This window comes from Struthio camelus, chromosome Z, assembly GCF_040807025.1.
Source record: "Struthio camelus isolate bStrCam1 chromosome Z, bStrCam1.hap1, whole genome shotgun sequence".
NCBI classification, from domain to species: Eukaryota; Metazoa; Chordata; class Aves; order Struthioniformes; family Struthionidae; genus Struthio; species Struthio camelus.
The window spans coordinates 73,931,477-73,957,956 of record NC_090982.1 but is presented as its reverse complement, the minus strand read 5'-3'; the positions used below and the strand labels follow the sequence as shown (position 1 = coordinate 73,957,956).

The following is a 26,480-nucleotide window of genomic DNA, read 5'->3' as shown; positions in this document are numbered from 1 at the left end:
GAGGTGGACTGAGAACTGGCTGGATGGCAGGGTTCAGAGGGTTGTGATCTGTGGTCCAAAGTACAGTTGGAGGCCAGTAACTAGAGGTGTCCCCCAGGGGTCAATACTGGGTCCAATCCTTTCAACTTACTCATCAGTGACCTAGATGATGGGACAGAGTGCACCCTCAGCAAGTTTGCTGATGATACTAAACTGGGAGGAGTGGCTGATACACCAGTCAGCTGTGCTGCCATTCAGAGGGACTTCTGCAGACCAGAGAGTTGGGCGGAGAGGAACCTCCGGAAGTTCAGCAAAGGCAAGTGCAGGGTCCTGCACCTGGGGAAGAATAACACCATGCACCAGTACAGGCTGGGGGTTGACCTGTTGGAAAGTAGCTCTGCCAAGAAGGACCTGGGAGTGCTGGTGGACAACAAGTTAAGCATGAGCCAGCAGTGTGCCCTTGTGGCCAAGAACGCCAATGGTCTCCTGGGGTGCATTAGGCAGAGTGTTGCCAGCAGGTGGAGGGAGGTGATCCTGCCCCTCTACTCAGCCCTGGTGAGGCCTCACCTGGAGTACTGTGTCCAGTTCTGGGCTCCCCAGTATAAGAAAGATATGGAGCTCTTGGAGCAAGTCCAGTAAAGAGTCACTAAGATGATTTAAGGGATTGGAGCATCTCTCACACGAGGAAAGGCTGGGAGAGCTGGGCCTGTTCAGCCTGGAGCAGAGAAGACTGAGAGGGGGATCTCGTCAATGCATATACATATCTGAAGGGAGAGCGTGAAGAAGATGGGGCCAGACTCTTTTCAGTGGTGCCCAGTGAGAGGATAAGAGGCAACAGGCACAAACTGAAACACAGGAGGTTTGACCCGAATCCAAAGAAAAAAAAATTCTTTCCTGTGAGGGTGACTGAGCACTGGAACAGGTTGCCCAGAAAGGTTTTAGAGTGTCTGTCCTTGGAAATATTCAAGAGCCATATGGACAGGGTCCTGGGCAACGTACTGCAGGTGACCCTGCTTGAGTAGGGGGGTTGGACTAGATGATCTCTAGAGGTCCCTTCCAATCTCAACTGTTCTGTGATTCAAATGTACGAGTTGCCTACTCTTTACAGATAAAAATTGTGAGGTAGGGAGCAACTGCTTTTACTGGTACTGACTTTTCGTATCTTTTTTTTTTTTTTTTTTTAAAAGCATAACAACATTCCTAGCAGGAAAGCTAGTTTTATAGGTTTTCTGTACTATGTTAATCAAAAATATGCTATAAATAGGCAGGGAAAGTACCTTTGAAATCTATGGGATAAATACCCTAGATAATCAGTAGCCTTTTACAGGGATCATGAAAGGCAAAAACTTACCGAAAATCAAGTTTGTCACCACCGCTGTAATTCCAAGGCAGGATACAAACATCCTCAGCCTTTAGCATATCCAACATCACAAAATCCCACTGTTTTCCCACACTCTTATTTCACTAAGAAGGAACTGAGATTATGTCAATACATGGTAGAAGAGTGGAATGCAAAAAGGAAATAAAACTATCTCCCCCAAGCTCCAGGCTTTCACTATTAACCACTGGAATTAAAAACACAGAACTGTTGCAACCACAAAGGAGACAAGGCAATACATTTTGCAATCACTATTTTTTCATAACTACATTTAAAATTCAAACAAGAATAGGAACAATTTTCACAATCAAATGCACAAGCTTATATTTCTAAGACCGTATCCCAAGGAGACCAATATAAGAACAAGGGGTAAACATCAAATAGAATAAAATGATTCAATTATACAGGGTTTTGATTCAGGATCAAAACAAGGTTACAAACTAGAGTCTCTGTCTTCTAAAATTACATTCAATTTTACAAGTTTTCCTTCTCACAAACTTGCCATTTCTTGCCAGACTTAAGCTAAATTCATAAAAACCTTCTTAGTGTTTTTGTACATATTCTCCCATTTGAACACTAGGTAATCATAAAGTAATGACGAATTCTTCAGATATTTAATTACGAAATTAGTTTTTCAATATTAACTTTTTAAAGGATGAACCAAAGGTCCTTTTAATTACATTATGCATATTTACTAATTTATCCAATTTACAGCTGTTTAACATCTGATGATTTTTAATACAAAAATCAACGCTGTTTTAAGATCCATAGTTTCAAATATTGGCTCTTCACTAGGAATTGCCTATCTATGAACCTAATTCAGCTCTATAACTTTAAATCAACAGAAGAATCTGAAGACACCTACATTCATAAGTTTCCAGATCAGCACACTGAGGTAATACAACCATGCAACAGCATTCTCTGAAGAGCTTCCTTGAAATAAAATCTGGAATTTCAGTAACTACAGCAGCATTTTGTCAGATAGTGAAGACAACAAGTAAACTTATCCTCTAGTGATTTTTTTCTCAGTATTCACCCTCCTGACAGCTGAATCTCATATACAACCAATGAAGTGTTGCTCAATCTTACAAGGAGCGCTTTCAGCGAGCCAAGGAGCATGCCAACTCCAAAGATTATGACGCACATTTGTCATATCAACTAGGTCCCCAAACCTGTCCTTGGGTATTCATTCTCTTTCACTTAAGATTTTCTAAAAAAAACTGTCAAGGAGCTTCCTGGTTACCTTACTCAATGTCTTGTTATCAGGTTATCTACAATCATAATAGAAACCTTACTTTCCTTTCATTACCTTCTTTCTTGACTACTGCTGATTACAGGATACATTTTGTTTGTCACTGAAACTTGAGTTTTATCTTCAGATACAAATCCCTATCTGTGGCTCTCCAGCAGAAAGGTGTACAACCAACCAGCTCCTTCTGCATTATCATTTGGAGGTAGTCTTTTCAGTCCATCCATCACTGAAGCTCTAAAGTCTCCTAGCTCATTTACAACAACACATTTTTCCCTTGCCTTGACAAATGGAACACCAGTACAACCACAGTCAGAGTGCTTCAAACACACACCCTTTTCCTAACTGTTCATGCTCTATCAGTCTTCTCTTTGAGCCTCTCCATCCGTTCCTCATTTATCAAAAAATGGTAGCTGCTCTCACTCTGAAGGCCTTTCATGGTTTCTTTCTATAGCCTATCATCTCTCATCCTGCAGTAAGTTATTACTTCTTGCCTCTTGTCAGTTCACAATGTCAGCCCCCAACACATCTGTCATACTTTTAGGCAAATACCCTTCACACCCCCATGATTTGGGAGCTTACACCTGGAAAAAGCACCTCAAAAAATTTGCAACACAGGTCATTTTATAGAAATCTCCCCTTTAGATCTTTTTCGCTATGAAACCTACAGTGGAAGTTGACTTGGGCAATGGAAGTGCCCAAATCACTGCAGGTCATGCTCATCAGTACAATCCCTTCACCGCACTTCATCAGTTTAGATCCAGACAGCCTAGCATTTTAAATCTTTGATTCAATTCCGTGGAGGAAAAAAAAAATATATATATATCACTTCGCTCTATTTGTGCAACCTAACCCACGAACTGGAATTTGATTCAAGCTCCTAAGTACTACAGTACTACAAAAGATCAGCCGGTAGGATAGAGAGACATTTCAGCATAACTCTACATTCACATGTTTGCTTACACTTATTTGCTCCTTTCCTCTCTCATTGCATCTAGATTCCATATACTGCTTCACGCTACTAAACTACTTCACGAAGCTCCTGGCCAACACCTGATAGAGTGCAAATGAAATATTTAGCCTATATTAGCGCATGTCCAATGACACTATCTGAGTTCTTACCTTAGTAAAATTATTCAAGTGACCTAGTTTTCTCATATTTGAGACGCCTTGTAATTTGGCCACATTTTGGAGAATCTCTCTCATATTATCACAGGGTTCTGCAAGAGAAAAACAGATTATTAGCAGATACAATTAAAAAACAGAAACCCAAACACACATTCAACATCCATGTTTCCTAAACATAACAGCTATTTTCCTGGTGGAGAATTTTAAAATTAAAATTTAAAAAAAGCTATTTTTAATTAATGATGCAGACCATTTTCCTTCAAGGATTATCAATTTGTTTTATGTTCAAAACCAAAATCAGGTATACCTCTAGAGTAAATGCTAAAGCCCATGAAGGAGAGAGACTCCTATTTTTAAAGCAAATTTTAATCAATATCTTAGGTTTACAGTTGACAACGATACCTATTTAGTGATTGAAACTCTAACCCTAGTATCCCATATCTGAACAGCTTTACCTGCAATCCACCTGCAACTTAAAGACAAAATATTCCTTCCTCAGAAGTAAAAAGATGTTACATGTTACTACCACACTACATAATTATGATTCTTTTTCAGATAAGGGGTCAGTGGGATTTTGGAGAGACAAGACTCTATTCTGCTCTCCATATTAACCTCCGTTCACAGTCAACCTCAACTTACTTAGAGCACGGGGACTTCCTAGCAACATGGGAAGCAAACTACAAGGAGAGCAGGGGAACTGGGAATCCCACCCCCTCTCTTCCTCAGGGTCCATCACGCTAACAAAACACTCCTGTTGATGACCTCACACATTGCTGGGAAACGGAAGAGGACTGCCAAACATTGGGGAAAGAGACAGCATCATCCTGCCTCTGGGAATGAGGCTGCGAGTACAGGTAAAGCAGGACTGAGCAGTACACAGGACTTGGCACAGAGAAACGCACACACAACTACTATAACAGAAACTGTAGTAATTTCTGTGCACGGTCATACTGTGGTAGAACGGCCTTCAAAGCAACCTGCTTGACTGCAGAATTCTTGGGCAATCTCAGATTAGACACTTTATTCTGTGACAGGCCACTCTCCAATACTACCAACAGTACTGCAGTTTTAAAGGTATGAAATACCAAGACTGTGCTGCAGACATGAACTGTTGAGAAGTATTACATTATCCAAAAAATAAAAAAATTGCATTATGTAAAAAAAAAAAAGTCTTTAGAAGACGACTGGAGTCCAATTACTAGACATCTGGAAAGTGGCAAAAAAAAGGCTTCTGCGTGTGGTGCCCTGTACTAATTTACAGTAAAAGAACCTTGCTTCCTTCTGTAGTATGAATGGCTACAGCTGAAGACGTGGAGGCCTTTTACTTCCCTGCTCATCCTGAAAGAATACTTTGTATATTTTCTTTATGTGAAGGAAACCAGAATTTGCAGAAATGTTAAGAAAGCACCTTCTTGCCACCTCTCTACAAGTCAACCTGAAACTACAAAAGCTGGTAACAAATTAAAAACTTAAAGAGCAAAAATTTGGAAAAATCAGACATAACTAGCGATCTTCTCAGGATATATCCAGAATGAATTTGGAAAAATCAAGAGCCCATGTTTACTCTACCATCAGGTACACAGGGCAGAATGCAGCATTTATTTAGAGATTAAGACATCTACACGTAGGTACCTGGATTGAGGTGTGTCAATCAGTCCTAGATGTCTCAGGTCCCGCTGTAGTCAATGGAGATTTTGTGCATCAGCCATGAAGCTTACAGAGATTACCCTGACTAGCTACAAGGTGACTACAGAAGGGTTTGCTGAATCAACTGTACCGAGTACACCACTTATAATGAGACTTTAGCATAGATACAGAGATTTACAGTGTAGGCTCCTGAACAGGGGCATAAATCTCAGTCATAACCAGCTTGATCTAAAATATCCTCTTCCATGAGACTCAGTCCCAGCGATAAGTAGTCAACTGTTAGGTACAAGCACAACTATTGACAGAGCTATCTTGCATTTCAGAATACCATGCACAGTTAATGCAAACATCCAATAAGCTTTATATTTAAACTGGAACATTTGTATGCATCTACTTGGACCCTGCAACAAAAAAAAAGGATCACAGAAATTAGAGACAATGAAGATTTTACTACTAGACCACCCCATGTTTAGGGTTCCAGTTTATTTTTTCCAGGGTTTAAACTCAGTTTTAGAGGTTTCCAATGTTTCTCTGTATGGCTTGTGCTACTGAAGACAAGCATGTTCAGACAGTTACGGCACTACAAACAGTTTATATCATAATCCCCAATGTCAAGGGAACTTAATACAAGAGGAAAATAACTTCCTGATAATTTGGTTTCTCTGAAAATAGTTTGGCAGATTCCTACTTTTGAGCTTGTCATGTGGCATGGATGGGATGGCTCACAGAACTTTTGGACTTGTAATATATCCACATTTATGCCACAAGAAAGATTGGGCATTACTAGTCTCTAGCTCTCTAGAATGTTATCCTTCAATTCTCTGAAGAATCAGCAGCAACAATAATTTTCCAAAATGACTAGAAATAAGTTTATAAAGTTTTAATGTTGAAAGTGCAGATGGTTACACATCCAAGATAAACCTCTACTGAAATGAAATTCAGTAATACAGACAGCAAAGACCAGGAGACTACCTGGGCAATCCCTTGAAAATCACAGGCAATCAGTATTTCTATCAGTGGTATCGCAGGCAGGAACGTGGAACTGCCTAAAGCACACTGCGCAGAAACGCAGCCAACCTGGATTTGAAGAAACCAGGATATGAAGATTCTGTCACTTCCCATGTTAACAATGCTGTTGCAACAGTATATTTTTTTAACGAGGCTGCCTAACTAAAACATGCACTAGAACCATTTTATTCTAAAAGTGTATCAATAACCGAACTTATAACGACCTTTTAACGTTGGCCTTTTTCCGCAGAGAAAAACTTCTAGGGAGACAGAAAAGTTTGAGGAAAAAAAGTTTTGTGGTGCCTAGCAGAGCAGCAAGGTGTTTCCCAAAAGCTTTACTACCAGAAAAGCAATCTGAAGCAGAATGGGGACTCCAGTATAAGATATAATGAGAAAACGGAAAACAAGGCAGCCATTTCCAATACCAATATATGCTGATAATATGAGCAAAGCAAGTTACGTGGCTCACAAATTTGATAATATCAACAGCATAAGTACTGCAGGAAAAAACAAGATGATAAAGCAGTAAATACCCTCTAATAGCATATTAGTTCAGAAAAAAGTGAACCTATAGAAGGCTTTTATCCTTGTCAGTTCAAGTCTTGTTTCAAACTTGAGAAGACTCTTCAAATCTCTTGCAAAAAATTAACAAAAGAATTGTCACATATTAAGTTCAACAAAAGACTACCCTTATTTTCCTCTTCTAGAGCTGCATCACACATCACAAAAGTAACAAATTTACTCAGTTACTCTATCTGACTCATTTTTATCAAAAATAAAGTCGACAGGAAAGGGAGGCAGGCCTAACAATTTTAGGAGAGAGATGCAGACATAAAAGAACTTTAACAAAATAATGCGACTTCACAAATGGAGATACATTCTCCAGGACTTTGTCCCTTATATTAAAATGGGCTCATAAATAGACTAAATACATTATGAATTCTACGAACTAATATATGGCTTCTCCTTAATCAAAAAATCAGATCCAGTACTGCACATCTTCCTGCCACAATATCTTATATAATAGTATTGAAGAACAAGGGTTAACCCACAAATGAAAAATACATGCTGCATAATCTGTGAGAATCAATCTCCAAAAAGTAGTAGTATAGTGGTCTTAACTTTTCATTGTCAAGCTAAATATCTCATCCTGGTGTCGACAAGCACAATATATATTTTTTGTATGTCCTCAGTTCAGACTACTGCTGCAGAGATTTCTTATTCTGTACCCCTTCAGTAGTTCTCGCTGTTCTACCTAGGAAAAAGATAAAAGAAAGAAAGAAAGAAAAAAAGAAAGAAAGAAGCTACTCATCATAAACTTAAGACCCCTTAAGAGCCTATTATTTCTTGACTTACCTCATTTATTACCGAGATGCTGACTCACCTGGAATCAACCCATAACAACAACCAAGTATCTTCACATTTTTTCCCAGGGTGCTTCTGAGGGTGCAGTTGTGCCAAATGACTGAGCTGACCTTACAGCTTTCTTCCCCTGAAAGGGCACAACCCCTTCCTGTACTTTTCTTCCTTCTGCTCTATCCCACTATATGATACACCCCATCCTTTATATTACTCTAGCACCCATCAACTTCACATTAAAATCGTGCTGCTTGCTAAGTCAGCAGACAGCTTTTTAATCTTTCTGGCTGTGCTGGTCTTCTGCTGGATTAGTGAGTCAAACTGGACTACTACAGAATCATACAAGAATCAGTACACACGTCTCTGCCAGCGAGCAGGCAGAGTAGTGGAAGCAGGACATGCCCTTTTCATCAGAAGAGAAACATTAAATAAAAGTCAGACTGTCTTATGCACTTCCATTTTTACACTTGGCTAGATGTCCTTATTAATATTTACAAGACTACTTTGACTCAAGTGTCATCTAATGATTTTTTTTTTTACTGAGGTATACAAAAATTTCAAGCTGGCTCACGTGGGTTCTGTAACAGCCTAAACTCGCTAATCATCAGCGTTTCATTTTCTATACACCTGGCTTTCTCCATTGACAGCAAGCACTTTGAAGCAGCAGTTATCTTTGGTCTGTGCATTCATGTTACACAAAACAGAGTCCCTTGGACTACAACTGTTTGCCTACACTGAGCAACGCCCCACATATCTAATGATAATCTTTAGCGCTGCCAAAGCATTTCTTTTTTCTTATTTTTCTCAGCGGAATGGGTTAAAATTAGTTTCAAGAATTCAGTGATTCTCTTAGCCTAGAAGTAATTCATAGATGTATGCACATTAAAAGTGAAAGTTGTTTTGTTGTCGTTGTCTTAAAAAAAAAAAACACACGAGACACACTTGCACGACTTGTTGGACCTGACACTTTTTTCCACCTCTTCAGGACTGTGATATTGTTCTTCTCCAGTGAGAATCGTTATCCTTTCTGACAGCTCCCATTCTCCAGAGAGGCAGAAATGTCTCCACAGAGCTCCAGCTACACAATACAGCTAGCACTCCCTTTAATGCAGGGATGAACCACGACCAGCAATCACTACAGTAGCATAACTGACTCCTCCTTTCCCCTGACAGACTTAGCACCATTGTTTGACCACGTTCAGTAGGCTAGCAGCATGCCAATTCACTATCCCGTTATGCACATGTTAACAAAAAGCAAACAGAGGAACTGTAGGCTTTAGCACACAAATAATTCAGTAACTCTGAAGTCAGGCATAATGAGTCAAACTGAGGCACATATAGTTTTACAAGCATCACTTCTTAGGTGCTAGGACAGTAGCTGAACAGAGGAACTAACGAGCATACAGCAAGTGAACTCACAAGTGAGGGACGGCACTTGCAGCTGCTGTCACACCTACTGGAATCATAATGTCAAAAAGTGAGATAAGAAACTGAATTTGCCTAAATATTTCTCTTAAAGAAGCGACTCTTACTTCATTACAGTTAAGCATTTAATAATTGACTAAGAACAATGTCACAAGAGACATCTTCCTCTTACTGAAGAATCACAGTATAAATGGATGGTCCTGGTTAGCTTACATTTACATTTAACAGAGATTTTTGAAGTCCAAGTGCTGTGCAATTGTGCATTGCAAGGCTACTTTTAGCGGCTTGTTAAATAAACTACATGCTACCAAAAGGAACTGAGTGCAATGAAACAAGTATCAACCAGGAACATTAATGTACTGTTCTCCATAACAATTACGAGTTATCAGTTTTTAAAAGCAATGAAGCATTAGGACTCAGTTACTTAAAAGTGTCTGTGTAAGCCTCGATGACAGGTAATCAGTCTGCTAAAACGCTTTTTTATCAGCGCCTTAAACAATGAAATGAAACACTGATGAAAAGGCATATCCTTCCATTATCAACATACTGAAAAAAAAAAACGTGAAGGACAATTATCTAATCTCTCTAGCAACAAGAAGTACTCTGAATTTCCATCTAACTGAAAATTCAGAAACTGCACAAAAGACCACCAACTAAGTTCTGAGAACAATACAAGAAGAGAAAGTTATATAAAAAAACCTGCAGGAAACAGAAATCACTCACGAATTATTTCTTAATATTGACACGACAAGGACCAAACTCCACTTTGCCAGAGATTGAAAATAAAATCAGTGCAGACACACTTTACACGCAGCCTATGATTTCCAAAAACACAGTAATATACATTTAGACTGAACGTCTGTCTCAATTTAAAGGTAAAAACACTACAGAGAAACAGTTATCTCAATAAACAAATTCACGTAGCTACTATTATTCTGCAAAACGTATAGAATACTAGAATAAATAGACATCCTCTATCACTGTTAAAACTGTTACTACACAGCTGAATCGGTAACGTGCGACATCCTTTGCGCTGCTGTAGCCTGATGCATAAGATTTGCCAAATAAAATAATTTCTGCAAATTTCAGATAAAAAATGCACAATGTATTACAAATTTTAAGCTTTACAATTGAGAACATCCTCTTAAAAAACACAGATGACCAAACCCAGTGATTTCTACAGAATGTAAGCAGAGATCTATTTAGGTTGATTCCTATATCTGTCAAAGGTAAACCATACATAGAGCACTGTATTTTGAACACAGCAACAGAGAAATTCCAGTAACCCAAGTTCATAAAAAGAGGAAGAAAACAAAAGTAAAGAACTGAGGTTATTTTCACTCTTGCTGCTTAAGAAAGCTATGAATAAATGAAAGTGGCTCAGTAATATGGAAAAAGTATGTCTACTCTCTTTCATGGCAGTCAGCAAAAAGTAAAAGCACTCTTCTCTCTACATCAGTCAGGTAGAAATTAACCTTCACATTTACAACAATGTCTACTAACTTGAAAGCAGTACAAGAGACAGCACATCCAAAGCAGGATCCAGGAAATACTAGAAACCTTGGAGTTGAAGAAAAGGTCCTGTAACAGAACTACATTTATACACCTGATCCTTCATATTTAATTTTGTACGTGTAGACTTACATAGTCATCCTTCTGTAAGGAAACATGAAAGTAAAGTTTTAAAGCCCATTGTACCAGTACAGATTTCTCTTTTGCAAATGTGCATATGAGACCGGTTTTTTGTTTTGGTTTGGTTTGGTTTGGTTTGTTTTTTTAAGACCCCTAGGTGTAGATAAACATCACATGAAAAATACATTCTGATATCGCAGACACCTTGAAGTGGTCAGAAACAGTTCACTTTCCAAATTCCTTTCTTATAATTTTATTTCTAACCAAGACACTGAAGTTATATGTGTAGAGAAGTCATCCTAAGCTTACAGTCTTACCCTTGGAATTATGTTAATTATCTCTATTGTGTGATCTTGTATGCCAAACTTGTAGACAACCTTGATTTGCAGTTAAAATTCCTGAAAAACAGGACTTATAGTAGAAATGCTACAGTATTACTACGAAACCAGAAGCACAGAACAAAGCAGAAAAATAGCCATGGAATTTTGGATTGCTAGAGACAAGCTTAAAACACCTCTAAACTTTGAGAGCAGCAAGAGAAAACTGAAGAAGGACCATTCCAAAGGATGACCCTATCACAAAGCTGATGGAAATTAATCACTGACTGTGTTTTGGTAAATAAATAACTCCAACGCTTAAATACTGCTTTATAGTAGTATAGCAACTACTGTTCTAGAATGAGTTTCCTCAAATACACATTATGAAAATACATTTTAATGGTAGGATTAAACACGGTACTAAGATACGTTTCAAAAACTACTGCTCTAAGTAACTTGACTGTTCACAGAGAATGAGCGATTGCTTCAATCCACAATTCAGTCTCTGGAACAGATACATACACTTAATACAAATTAAAATTTAAGTTTAGAGTAAACTTAAAATTAGGTCCTCACGTATCAGGAAACGATGATGGTTAATGCCAAAAAATGTTAGCAATCACTGTTGGTATATATAGCCTTTATATATATTCATATTCATTACTTATTTTCTCCATGAACCACATATAATTCCAACTTTCTACAATGCTAGATGCATAGGTATAACTACAGTACACTGATGACTAAAAGTTGAGATTACAATCTCCCAATAAAATTTCTATTGTTACCACATTACTATAAGAGAGAGAAATTATTCCAGAATATAAACTGTATAAGAACTTGCTCTCAAATAAAAAAAGTTTATATGTCACTAAAACAACAACAACCACCACCACCACCACCAACAACAACAAAAAAATAGAAACTGAGCCAGAAATTAGTGGAGACTGAGGAACGCTCCATGACCACGTCTGCCCTGTTGCTCTCCTCTCTCCTGTGCATCAACTACTAGCCACTGTCAAAGACAGGCTACAAGGCTAAACTGACCCAGTACAACTCTTCTTACCAACAAAAGCAGATAACAAGTTGGAGGATAAGCCTTTCCCACATTCTTAAAAGTTGGCCATGTTAGCACGCAAAATAATATTTTCCAAAATATTAAATATGAATTTAAATGGAGATTTAAGTTTACGAATTTATGATGTTTTAGAAAATGATCTTTGACTCCTCTTCTTCCCTGCCAACAACTCTAAACAGAAAATTCAGGTCAGTCACAATTTTTAGTTGCTGTAGCAAAACAAATACAGTAACTACTTCACAAGCCTCTTTGCAGAACTTCTCAAAAGAAAAAAAAATGTTGATCATTTATTTTTTCAAATTTTATCAGGGAACTGACAAGCATTTTGACACTAACATCAGTGACATTATAAGAAAATATCTGGAAGTGGGAAATATGATATCCAAGAATATTTTCCTGATTTACGTTCTGATTCTTTTCAGTATCATTTTAATTTCTTCATGAACCTAGAGACATAATTACTGTCAAGTTAAGTGGCCCTTACCAATAAACTCCAAGTTGCCAGGAGGTAGCCACTGTCCACAGAAAGTCCTGCTATATAGGGCATCACATAAGAAGTAATAGCCTAGCAATATCAGCAGATGTAGCATCACCCAGTCTGCTGATTAAGATACGAAAGGCAATTTGGCAAGATAGGGAAACAGGAAGGTAATATCCTCAGTCCAAACATAAATAAAGTTGCATGCAACTCCAAACTGCAAGTAATTCACAAAAGGCAGGAAATCCTTAAATTGTGGTGAATGTATGTGTTTGCTACCTCTCCTCAAAATATTATAACCAGAAGCTATCAAAATAGTGCACAGACTGATTATTCCCAGGGCTTTAGCTCCTCCTGCTAGAGAGAGGACAGGTCTCATCTGTCCAGAGCTGGGACACTCCAAGCCCTTCGTTCTTTCCCCTCTAAAAAAATTATTTTCAGAGAAGGGACAGAAAATTCATTCAAAGTTCACAACAAACCTAAATACAATTCTGTAAACACAGAAGACACCTAATTCAGAGGTAAATTTCAACACAGAAAAAGCTACCATACTGAAGTAAATTAACATTTACTAGTAACTAATAAACTATGTTGGAAACATCACATTTATGGAAACAGGAAAATAGCAACATTTTTTCCACTTTTTTTTTTTAATTGCATGAAAAAAATTCCAGCAAGTTTACCTGAGAATCACACAAGATTTGCATAAAAGAAGGAGACAAACAGATTTTAAATTCTCTAGAAAGGAGGCTGCTAATACTAAGTGCTGACATCACTGATGCTTAAAAGGTAATGAAATAAAAAGATAAGTCTTAAGTTTACTCAATTCTTTTTAAAGTAGTAATTTTCAGGCAACAGCTGTTCCTGACACTCCTCACAATTGCTATGAAGTAATTATCAATTTTTCTTTTAAATATATTTTTATTCATAGTCTGTGTACGCTTGAAGCAAGGAAATCAATCTCTATAAGAGATGAAAAACAAACAAAATCCCCAAACTGTTCAGAATACATATTTATATAAAGAGATCAATGAAGTTCCTTTTTTACTCTTTTATAGTAACATTTTTCCATGTGGGCCTTATTGTTTTGTGTTTGTTTTAAATACCTTGCATCTATCACAAATATCTGCTACTAATCATTCGGTAATCTTAAATCAATAGTTGTAGTTCATTTCACAACCAATACATTCTATATAAATTTGAAAGGTATAGAGCTGCACCTCTTTCATTTTAACTGAAGAAGTGTGACTAACACTAGCCATTTCTGACACGGGTAGGTAACCGTCTCACCTAATCTTTAACTTTTTGCCATCCTTTTGGTCACAGACCTACAAGGTTACTCAAAATATGACGGATAAACAGCATGAAGTTCTACGTTATCTATCCATTCTTCCAAATGAAAGAGAATTCAAAATCTTTGTGTTTTTCATTCTGCACTTCAGACAATCAAGTGTTTTTACTTTCTACCAAATAATAATAAAAAAGTAGCTGCAGCCGCATCGTACTCTTGCCGAAGCGTTCCAAAAGCAGATACCTGAATAAATGGCCAGATGTGGCCAAAACAATAATAAGCAGCAGCACTGGAAGAAAAAGGAGAAGCTTTGAGAAGTTCAGATAGTCAACAGCTAAAACAGATCTAAGAACATGAAATTTCACCTTTCAGAAAAATTTTCATAAAGGCTCCATCACTCAGTTTAATTTATTAATGAGCAATGCTGATTCCAAGAATATTGCTTTTCAGCAAGAACGTGAATGAGGAGACTCCTTTGTAATACTTAATCACCCAAATCTATTCCAGCCAGTGCTGAGATGCAGCTTGCTACAGAGACTCCAATGAGTATAATGGGAGCATAAAAATAAGAGTTCTGCAGAGCTCTTAGGTAAGTACTAACACTAAAATTCAGACATATAACTAAGAAAAGAAAATTGTAAGAAATTTTTCCGCATTCTCACCCATACATCTTCAGCATCGCTCTTCCTCTTCACCAGCTGCATGGATCTGGTGAGTATACTCTTCACCAGTCATGCTCCTGAAATTGTGCTAACACCTGCTTTTCATCTGATCATTTCACCCAAATTTTCCATCACCACAACAGATGGTCGGCAAATGAAAAAAGCTGCTTCTGCAGTATACTCGAATATACTAATACTAAAAAGCACATCTGATTTTTCAGCACATTCCCCCAAACTAGTCACCCCTCATTTCAGCATCAGTTCTCAAGCCATCATACAACCAGGTTTTCGTGTAGCCCCCTTGAACACTATCCTCCTTTGCAATGTTAAATTTGTATGCAGGTAAGCCCTTTTTTCAATTTAATTGACCATTTCACTTTTTCCCACTTTTAAGAGAAAAATTTTGTCTGATTGTCTGATGCTGAGCGTCTCTTCTACGCTGTTAGTAAAAAGCTTGCAAGTTTGCTAGACAATTGATAAATGAAGATTATTCGATGGGGCAAAAATTTGATGTATTTCTTTCTGGGAAAGCTGGGAAGACAAAGCTGCCTTATTAACTGTAACTATGATCATGGGCATGTTTCTTTACACATCATCTGCCCTGGATACGCTCTGACAAAAAATTCCCCAAACTAAGCACTGCATTAATCCGGGGCATGCAGTGATAGTGTCGACGATACAAGAAAAAACTTCAGGAGTACTTACGACAATGACTAAAAATGTCATGCGAAGACAAAGGCAGAAAGTAGAAATTTCAGGATTTCAGTAGACCCAAATGACAGGAAAATAAATAAATAAATAAAATTTAAAAAGATTGAAAACCACCCTGTTGTGGAACTACAGTGTTGCTTGAACACTTAAGTACCTTATACTGATCCAAACCCCAGAATAATCCTTTTTGACAAATGTAATAGAAACCACAAGGTATTCGAATAGTCATTTTGTTCTCTGTCCTTCAGAAGAGTGCTGACGTTTGTTAACCAATCTGAACCACAGCAGGAAAAACAAAAAAATACTCACCCACAAAAACAAATTTAGAGATGCTGTACACAAAACTTTAAAACAGAGACTTGAGCACAGATCTTGAAAGGGACTGTAGCATCCAGTGCCTACAGTGTCCTTAAACTACTGCCTCCCTTACTAAGGCTAGGTAGGGAAGTGACTGAGTCTTAAAGTTGTCTCTGGTTAACATTTTTCCCTTATTAAAGATATTGTTCCCGTTTTCAAGAAATGAAAGTGAAAATATTGTAAGCATGCACCATTTTAATGGTACTGAAAAGTCTTAAAATTGTAAAAGCAATAACACCAAGCATAGCCAAAGATATGTAAGCGTTTCTAATTAACTAGACTAGGATGCTATACAATTCCAAACCAGAAAGGAAAAGCTAACTGTGGAAATGCATGCACTGAGCATCTCTTAACTCCCTTATTGTTAAAACCTACCAAAAGGACACGTGTTGCTCAAAGTTGGCAGACTGCTGTCAGCAATCCCTTCCCCTTTAGTGTCTAACTATATAAAAAGCAACGTTCAAGGACAATACATTAGAGTACTTAGTTATTAAGGCAAGTAAGAGCTCTCTCCAATTATTTTTTCAATCTGCCTGTCTCTATCCTATAACAACTGAAACAACTGTTGTTAAATAACTTCCTGCTCCTATTACAGAATTACACATTTGCTTACAGATTCTATTGCTCTGTGTGATTTGCTCTAACACAAGTATCCTGTTACAGTTACCCATCACAATGATGGCATACTGGGAAACAAGAGGTTAAAACGTGTCCTTTTTTTTTTAATTTTTTTTTTTTTTAAGATGCAGTGGAGCTCCACTCCTCTGCATTTTCAAGACTAATCATATAATGCAAAAAACATACAATGAAGAACTTAAAGGCTTCCACAACAGCCTTGCCATTAGTGTGGAAGCCTGCCTTCGAGCCAGCAAAAAAGTACACAACACCTCGCATCTCTGCATTGGTTCCCTATGCAGAGATTTGCTTTGTTCCCTCTTTGCTTTGTTGCAAATACTCCAAGAGATCGTTTTTTGCCACTACTTGAACTCTTAGGACAGGTGCACAGCATTCCTCCTCGCTTCTTCCATATTGATGAAGGAAGTTGGAAATGGTGTGGTCACCGAATCAGAAGCTGAATTTGGAAACAAAATTCATCCATCCTCCTTTGAATCAACCCCTAGAAATGCCCGACATTTTTGTGGGCTATAAACTGCAAATAGCATCCCGAGACATTTGCCTTGCATGCAATGCATTATGATTTGCCATGTGGGCACACGGAATCAAATATAACATGGTTTAAAATGATGTGAGCATAGTAGCAAAAGTAATACAGAACAGATTCTGTGAAGTAAAACAGAATTTTTATATCTTTTTTTACCCACATGATAAAAGATATGATTGTGAAGGTAGAAAGAAAAGGGTATTTTTTCAGCTAACACTAAGCCAATTCTGTGAAACTCTCTTGAGGAGAAAAAAAGCCAGTTGTCTCAGTTACTTTATTCATATTTGTCTCGTGTTATAGCCAGAAGACTCAACATTTATAGAATGGAGAGAATTGGCTATATAAGAAAATCCGATAAATCAAAGTAGTATCGTGTAATGCACTAATTAATGAAAGCGTCAATTCTGGAGCTACTGTGCTTTTAATTATCTGAAAAATACTTATCAAAAAGTAAAGACTGTTACCCTCAGAGAGCAGAAAATTACAACATACAGATATGAACATCACTCTGTCTCATCCAACATCAGCAGTCTTTTTTGCATGCCTGTATCTCTCAAAAGCTTCAGTAGAGAAAAACTCTGAAACATGTCTAATGTGCAGTATATTCAAGTCACTGCAGACTCAGAACTAGAGAACAACCACCCAAAAATATAAGGATCTCTTAAAGAAAGGACCTTTAAAGGATCTGACTACAGACAAGGCAATGTAACAAACAGTTCTCAAATTGGCAAGTTCCAAGCTATTTAGGCCTTCAAAGCTTAAAGCGAACAGCTGAAACTCCAACAAAGTAAGGAGTGTTTGTCATCTAGCAGAGTAATGCAATACTGAAACAGTAACAAAATTTTCAAGTTTAGTTTGCAAGCAGATTTAGTCACAGAAATGAGCAAATAACTTAGCAGTAAACTAACTGTGAATTATACAAGCCATTAATAGTGCCTAGAACTTTAGGAGGTATATAAACTTCTCTAATTCAGCTTGTAATCCCTGTAAAATAGGCAAAACCTAAAATGAGTTATGTAAAAAATTTAATATGTATAACATAGTGGTATACATAACCATGACCGGACTTGAAGCAAGAACTAATACACGAGGTTCCTCCTGAATGTGGTAATTTGGTCGATAATTCCAATTGTCCTTTCTGGCCTTAAGAAGTTATGAGCTTGATTCCAGTAGTCTAATTAAACCAGTCTGCCTCATCCCATTGCTAATTCCTTCCAGATGACTGCAATGGGAGTTGCATTGATGATGAATCTGTCCTCCTTTTCCTTTTCTGTTCTATTCTGAGCAGGTAATGTAATACAGGGCCAAAATCTCAGTACTCTGAATTCCAACTGTTAATCGTAATTTTGCAGCTAACAGAAGACATGATATATGACCTTAAACAGCCACAAGTAACAAGTCTAACGTGTATCTGCACTTATTTTTTTAAATTATACCAACATTACGCCCAACCATGTTTGTGTTGGGGACAATTTTTCCAGAATCAATCACCTTTTCAGCAAATCAATTTTCTAAGAAAAAGTTAGGATAATCATTGTCCCAAAAAAACATTTACCAGAACACTCCTAAAAGATGCGTAGAGCCTGGGATAAATTGCTCAAAAGTTTAAAAAACAAAACAAAACTCAAAGAAACAGCAGCAACAGACTTTATGTTAATATCTTCAGCTGGTCTAACCTTATACACAGAAAGTTCACACATACACACAATGTGACATATTATAAAATACCTTTTGTGTACATTATTATATCATTCTTTGAAGCTGCAGAGCACTAAAAAGCTCCAGAGAGTGAAATCCTACCATATCAGGTATGGTAAAAATACATAATAAAAAAACAACACGGTGCATTCTGGGAAACGTGGGCAACCATCAAACTACTGTAGCAGAGAAAACGAGCAAAAAGCACACAAAGAAAGGTAGATTAGATCTAGGTCCAGTAAAACGCTGAGAGTCTTACTGCACAAAAAGCCCGGAAGAAGTAGGACCCAAAGCAGTACAGACAAGGCTAGGATCCTCCCTGCATCTATTAATAGTTCTGAAATACCTAACACCAGCACCGGCCTCTTGGCTATGGACTATCCAAGTCCTGAATTATATGGTCAAGTCATTTTGGTCAAGCCATCACTAAAAGAGAACCTGTTTAGAACAAGGCAACATCAACTTCATTTCATATATTTGTAATAAAAAGACTTCTGTGTAACTATGGATATTACTGAGGCAACGTTTAGGATGATTCTTTACTTCTCCCACTCACGTATTTCAGATTAATCAACATAAAGTTGAGTTGTCTAGGGAAACAAAAAGCATTAGAATCTTCTTTTAAGGTACTGAAAACGTGAGTCTGGTGGAGAACTATGCAACTGATTCAACACACAGTGAACCAAAGCAGTATATCATGAGCACAGAATTAAGGTAACTGTTTTAAATATTTAATGTAAACTGCATATGTAACTACTGCAACATCTTGAAAACTAAGCGTTCACTGAGTTCAGTGCGCATAATCAAGTTATCATCAAGCTTAGTTCATGTCTGGCTGAGACTTTTTCAGTTTTTTAAGTTTCATTCTCTCTTTAAAATGAAGTTAATGCCTACTATGGATAGCTATATGATTACTGATCAGTCAGCTGTCGTTTCTCTGACAAAAACAAAACAGTAACATATCTTAGAGAAGGGATACGCAATAAAATTTAGAGTAGTCTCCTTTTCAGCTGCAATCACATGACAATGACTTATTTTTACAGGGGGTAATAACTCTCATAGTGCAAAACATCCTCCCCCCCCCCCAATACAAAAATTTGTATGTAATTCTCATACATTCTCACCAACTTTACTGTCCTAACAGCCAAATAGCTATTTCAGGTAAAATATGATCATAAATTTACTTTGCATCTTCTCTGAGAGTCTCTTTCGCAATGTAATACAAAAAGAAGCAGTTATACTGCTGCTACCACAGGTCTCATGGGATCAGTAGGTGGGTTAAGACACCTCATAGCAAAAATTAGTATTATAATGAGAGTCCCCTGAATTCTGAGTAAAAGATTTCAAACAAACAAAGTACAAAGATTATCACTCCAGCATTTAAATCTTGTGTATAGTTATTTGATATCAAAACAATTCCGTATGCTACACAAAGTGAGAAAGAATTACTAAACATACTCATAAAAATCCTGATCCTGTAAGTTTCATAAACAGGTAACACTACATACGTTAATAATTGCGTCATGTGTTTGAACCACTAAGGCCTTTGTCCCGTATTTTCCTGATAAAAGTTTCACTTGTTTTAATTTTAAGGAGGATACCTCATTAAAACAATCACGTATATTTGGAGACAGAGGGCAGAGATAAGATCCTACTGGTTTAAACTACAGAAATCTTAGACATTTTGACAAAATACTAAAATACATTTCTAAATAAGATATGGATATGGAGAAATAGCTTTCAGCCCAAGGCAAAACTGCTTAAGAATAAAAATCTCAGAACGGATCATAGTGGAAAAAAATTTAGAGATGGATTTGTTGATACAGCCTTATACTAAGCTACAAAATTTACTGATGTTGCTAATATTGGTATTTCCACTACATCTCACAGTCTACCGTTATTTCATTACTTCTGTAATTTCCCTGCCCGCTCCCTCATAAAATGGATCTACTCGGGACAGCAGCAGCCCTGGATCTCTGGGGGCAGAACAGCTATGCTACCAGCACCGACTTTACTCCCTCTCCCAGATCGACATCTTCTGCCTCAGGGAAGACCACTGCTGCTAGTGAGCCAGTTTGTTTTCCGCGTTTCACCTGGCTCTTCAGAAGAGTCTAACCCTTACGTTAGCTGTCAGCGGGACAAGACTAACGACGCATCTGAGCAAGGAATGAGCTCCTTCCTACTCGCCACAGAGGCGACCGGCTAACCTGTAGCAAACATCGTTGTTGTTTCCTTCCTCCGGCCGCACCTGAGAGCGGGAGGCTGCGAACTCCGGCAGCTGAGCCGACAGCAGCGCAACAGCGGGAGCCCGCAGCATGGCCACGCGGGGCGGCGGCCGGCGCTCCCCGGCGGCGGCACTCGGGGCGCCCCGCGCAGCCCCGCCGCCGCCCGCGCGTTGCGAGCCGCCCGGCCAGCGCACCGAGGAGCTGCCCGCCGGCCCCAGCCCGCCGGCCCCAGCCCGCCGGGGGAAGCCCCCAGCCCGCCAGGCGGTGCCCGCGCGGCCCCACCGGCGGGCGGCCTCCGCTGGGAGGCGACTCCCACCTCCGGGCAAGTGCGCTCGCCACAGGATGCCTGGCGGCCCGCCCGCACGGGGCAACCGCCGCCGCCGGGCGCGCAGCCCCCGCCCCCCCCGGCCCCTCCGCCGGCTGCCCCAGCTCGGCCCCCTGCGCTCCCCCCCCGCCGGGCAGGGCGAGGCCTCGCCGGCGGGCCCCGCGGCGGCAGCCGGCGCCCCCCGCCCGTCCGCCCGCCCGCCCGCCGCGGCGCGGTACCTCGGCTGAGATCGAGGGGCACGTTCTCCTCGCCGCTGTCGTTCCGGCCTGCGGGACGGGGAGAGAAGCGGAGAGCGCGTTAGGCTGCGGGGAGGAAGGAGCCGGGGGAGGAGGGGAGGGGAGGGAGCGAGGAGGCGGCGGGGGAGAGCAGCGGGCGGCCGGGCTCCGCCAAGGGGGGCGAGCCGCCGCGGGAGGGTCAGCGGGCGGCGGCGGGACGGCGCGGAGCCCGCCGCCGCCGCCGGGCCGGGCCCCTTACCTCGGATGCGGAGGTGCCTCAACGAGCGGGCACGGAGACTCACCGCCATGTTTACGGCCCCGCAGTCACAACACCGGAAACCTCGCCCGCTCTCGCGAGGAGAAGCCCGCGGAGCCGCCGCCGCCGCCGCGGCTGGCTCCCTCCGCCCCTCGCGGCCGGGGAGGCGGCGGCGGCGGCGAGCGGGCGGGCGGGGCCGAGCGGCGGTGACTGCCCGCCCGGCCGGCGGCGCCGCTGCCGCCCCGGAGCGGGCTCCCCCGAGGGCGCCGCTGCAGGGAGAGAAGCCGTGGGGAAAGGTGCCCAACGGCAGCTGTGTAACGTAGCGTCTGAGGAAAAGTGCCGATTCCCCCCCCCCCCCCCCCGCCCCGGCCTGGCGCTGTTGTGGTGCCGAGCGCAGCGCTAACTGCCCGCTCCGCCAGAAAATGTGGCAAAACGCCTTCTTTTCCTGAAGAGCTTGCCCTGCTGGGAACTGACTTCCTACATAACTGCTCGGTCACCACATCTAAAGATCTTGGTCTGTCAAGTGAAATCACTCTCTTTTTTTTTTTTTTGGTTTTGTTTTTATGAGGTTTTCCTGCTTACTTTTCTTTTTTTAAACTGCACTTGCCCTGTGATGAGAAGCTAATTCAAGTGGCTACAGCATGACCATTGGCATTACACACAGGATGTTTTCGGCGCTCTGCTTTTAATATGTGAAGTAATTAAAAACAGGAAAAGGAGAAATATATTTTCAGTGCTGTCTTCATTTAGTTGCAAGGAGTTTGTCTGCAGTCTCATGCGTTGATCTATTTCTTACCGTCCTGTTTTTTAAACCTACTGGATAAAATCCGTGTGTGTATAAAAATTAACATTAACTCATTAGGGAAAAGAAGTCCCATTATAAAAAATAGTCTATTTGCATATACTTGTTCTTGTCCTAATTAGGCAAGAGTTTAAATAAGCAGATATACGTTGCAGCATGTCTTGAAGCACAAGACAGCCACTGACAAGATGAGTTCTATCACCCAAACTTCCCAACCTCTCAGCAACAAAAATAGCAAGTAATAGTCAAACTGAACTACAGCCAGCTATAAAAATAGCTTCACTAGCACAGGTAATTGTTTTCCTGCTTTGTAGACAGTCATCTTCCAGTCTTTGTTTTCCTTCCTTTCTGAGGATAATCTTTCAATTCGAATCCTGCATTACTCCTAAAAATATAATTTTATTAAGTGTTCCTGTGTGTTGTTTCATCTGAAAAATTGCAAATCATTTTTTTCACATTGGTTACACTTCTAAAATGTTAAAATTAATTAGGAGATAAAAATAATTATCTGCAAAGCCAGAGAGGAAAAATAGCAGCAGTACCATTTTTAACACACAAGCTTATGATACACATATAGCAATCTTGTTGTAATAGCCTTGTCTCGTCTTGTTGGTTATGTCAGGTCTATTTAGTTAAAATATAATTTTTAGCAACTTTCCCATTTTAATTTTTACTTCTTAAATATGAAGCTAATGTTGTTGAAGAACCTCAGGTTTTCAAAACTAAAAGGTCTAGATAATGAAATCTCATTTATCCATCAAACAAAAGCAAATTGTATCAAACTTTCTTAACTTGCTTCATCAATATGCCTCAGGTTTGCCCTTTAAAATTCCAAGCCTAAGGAACCTTGACTGTGTGCAAATGCCAAATTAGCTCCTACTTATGTTAGTAATACTGTATCCTTTTACCGGAAATGCTACTGAGACTAATTTATTTCACATAAGCGTTGAAGAAGCGCTAGGATTTGGCCCTTTATTAAGCTTCTGGATTGGATTTGAACCTGTAATCTACATATAAAATGCTTTGGACCCTCATACCAAGCTAGTGCCGTACAGCACCTATTTCTTCCTGTACAGATGCAAAGCCAAAGAGACAGAATGTATTTTAAAAGTACCAGAATATCTTTCCAATGGATAGTAAGAAAAGAGTAATGTGGAAACTCCTGGGTACTTTTTTGTCACTTTGTCCCTGCAGACAGAAGACGCCATTTAATCACCAGAGTCTTTCACTTAATTCTCTGGGCTTCAGTTTTCTCTTTTTCTTCAGAGTTACATTTGAGTTATTCAGACAAAATTGAAGTCGTCTATGATTATGGCACACAAAACAGTGCCGTAGTGTCAGCTGCTAATTGCCCACACAAGCCCACAAGGCTGCATTGAGGACAGATTGGGGTATGATTAATATTTGCTACAATTTAAAAATATATATTTGTTTTTAAGCTTCTGTTATGGTGACCAAAACCAGCAAGTATGCATTAGCTTTAACTGCCACAGAGACACGTTGCAGCTCTCCACAGAAAAACAAAACAAAAAACCCCTGCTACTAAATGAGCCTGGCCCTTAGAATGCCGCCAGCAGGGCTGCTGTGAGGAGCTCTCCCCCGTGACGAACAGGAGAGGACAATTCGGGATCTGTTCTGGGAAATTATCCCCTCCTCTGTCCTGTTGCTCAATGTGGGGGAAGCATCACAGAAATCTAATTAAAAAAAGATAAAGGTTCCTTACCTATCAAATTTCCTACATATTTTCATCAGCAACTTGCTGATCAGGGCTTCTATTGCTCCTAAGTACACAGGAGGGAAGGAATGTGAAAAGAGAAGCTTTTGTTCCTTTGAAGGGGGAAATTACTACCAAAGTAAAAAAGAACTTCTTCATTGGCTTGTCTGTGCCAGAAATTACACCATTTTAGAGCTATATGGGTACAGTTATATTGATATAACGCGGCATGACACAGTTAATCCAGCATAAGGCAGCCTCTTTGGCTTGTTGTTTTGGTCTTTTGGTTTCCAGATCACTGTAAATTAAACACAGAAAAGATGCCCACATGGGAAATCAGACTGGTCCAATTTTACATCTTAGTTTATAATTTCATATGAATATAACTTTTGTATATAGACAAGTCTTATAATGCCAGGGACCCAATACTAAAACAGTTTCCTGTAAACTGCTTGCTGACTTGCTTTCACAACTGCAGCACAATACTGTAAGAACAATATTGTCATCTGGAGGTTTACACAGACAGGTTCATCTCCAAAGTGTGTTAAAATGTTTCAACACATTCAATGATGGACAAGGACTTCTAACAAGCCATGCTACATGCAAAGGACTCATGAACCAACTACTGTATTCCAGCTTTTTCTATTCAGAAGATTGGCATCCCCCCCCCCCCCGCCATGAGATTTTGCTAGTGGCAGAAAGCCTTTTTATCCCTAGACTGGGCATTTGCAACATCCTGCACAGGATACTACAATGTGAATTATAAATCTTCCAGATTTAAAATCTAGTATGAAAATCAAAGGGAAGAGCTTTCCACTTGGTTTGTGTGAAGTGAGGAAAATACGAGTGCGAGGAACAAGCTAGGGGCTGAGCCTTAGCTGGCTTAAATTGTTAAAGCTCCATGAGAATGAATATAGATGTGAAATCTACACCAACGGCAGCTTGCCCTTTTATGTCCACACAGAAAGAGAGAAAACATAAACTTGAATCAAACTATGCAGCTAAGAAGTTAATCTATTGAATTCAACTAAGCAACAGTGATTTGTACTTGTTGTACAGTGCATTTATAACAATCTTCCTTAATTTGCAATATCATAAATTTGGCTTTAAATAGACATTGAATCCTGAATGACAGTGGGACAAACAGGAAGAAGAGCAAATCTGGTGAATTAGATCATAATCTTTAAAAAGAACAAGAAATCAATTCTTGTTTTGCTATTGCTTTATTGTTAGCAAGAATACTGTAATCATTCTATTTGATTAATTTCTTTTCATCACATGAATACCATCAAACTGCTTAGGAAGGGATCAGACATGAGCTCTATTTTCAGCTGTCAAGAAACATTAATAAGGAAAGTATAGAGAAACTACCACTGGTTGAAGGAAGTATCTGGAAAGCTGGTCATATATGTGGCCAAATATAACAGACAAACTGGTCTGCGCCAAAGATAAATAGACATTAGTTTGTCCATTTGATATTTCAAATGACCCTATGTTCCTTATGTAAAAAATTCTCAAAATGTAAAAATGTAAGGCTCACCAGCATCTCAGAATTATAAAATTTAGTACATGTAAAAATTCCTTAGGTTTAGAACAGTTGATGACGAAAGGCCTTTGATTTAGAAGTTGTACAGTTTAAGACAATCAAATCCTACTCATGAACACTTTTTCTAATGGCTGGACAAATCTCTAATAAATCAGGTTACTGGCTGTTATGTACTACCGACGGCCACTCTCAAGTAACACACAGGTTTAGAGCAGATCTACACAATCTGCAGCCCATGGGTGGCCACACACCCTTGTGCAGAAAGTGTCAAGGTCCTATGTCCAGGAATGTTCCCTGGCACTGTTTAAATTTTTTAGTATGGATGTAGCTGTAGTGTCTAGACCCCATTTGGTTACAAGTGAGAGGTGAGTGGCCAAACTGCTCAGCATGGAACAGTTCAGGACTTCAAGAATGAGCAAGCCAAGCAGAGCAGTGTAGGGTTTAAAGGCACCACTAGGTTTATGCGGATGCTGACTTCTTTTTAAGTTAAACTTTTAAGTCCTGTGCATAAAGCTCCACAACGTGTTATTTCTTTAACCAGAGCTGTCACTTTTGGTCTCGTGTTCACCAAGTGGCTTGGAGAAAAAGCAAGTGCAATTTGCAGTTTGCTCCTCAGGGAGGCTATTTCTATTGGATCTCTTTTCAGAAACGATTCTCTTGGCTGATGTGGTGTGCTCTTGACATATCCCTATGTTAGCCTTTTCAAACGGAATCCAATGGGTGGAAAAAAAGGGTTCTACACATTATATTTTAAATATGAGTAATACAGTTTGCCAAACCAAAATAACTTGTCTAAGGAAAAAACAATTCCTAACAACTTTTTCAATTGGTAAACTTT

The 26,480-nt window shown here is 39.5% G+C and overlaps 1 protein-coding gene across 2 annotated transcripts in view; it reads right to left on the bottom strand.

The window, feature by feature from the left end:
* Positions 1–21,694, bottom strand: part of LOC138064460 (rapamycin-insensitive companion of mTOR) — a 92,199-nt gene extending 70,505 nt beyond the window's left edge. For both annotated transcript variants that reach the window (XM_068927210.1, XM_068927211.1), the window contains exons 1-3: positions 21,584–21,694; positions 21,328–21,375; positions 3,729–3,826 (exon numbers count right to left, since the gene is read on the bottom strand). In XM_068927210.1, coding sequence (XP_068783311.1) covers positions 3,729–3,826; positions 21,328–21,375; positions 21,584–21,632 — 195 coding nt within the window. In that variant the 5' untranslated portion in view covers positions 21,633–21,694. The remainder of the gene's footprint in view (positions 1–3,728; positions 3,827–21,327; positions 21,376–21,583) is intronic.
* Positions 21,695–26,480: the final 4,786 nt, after the last annotated feature.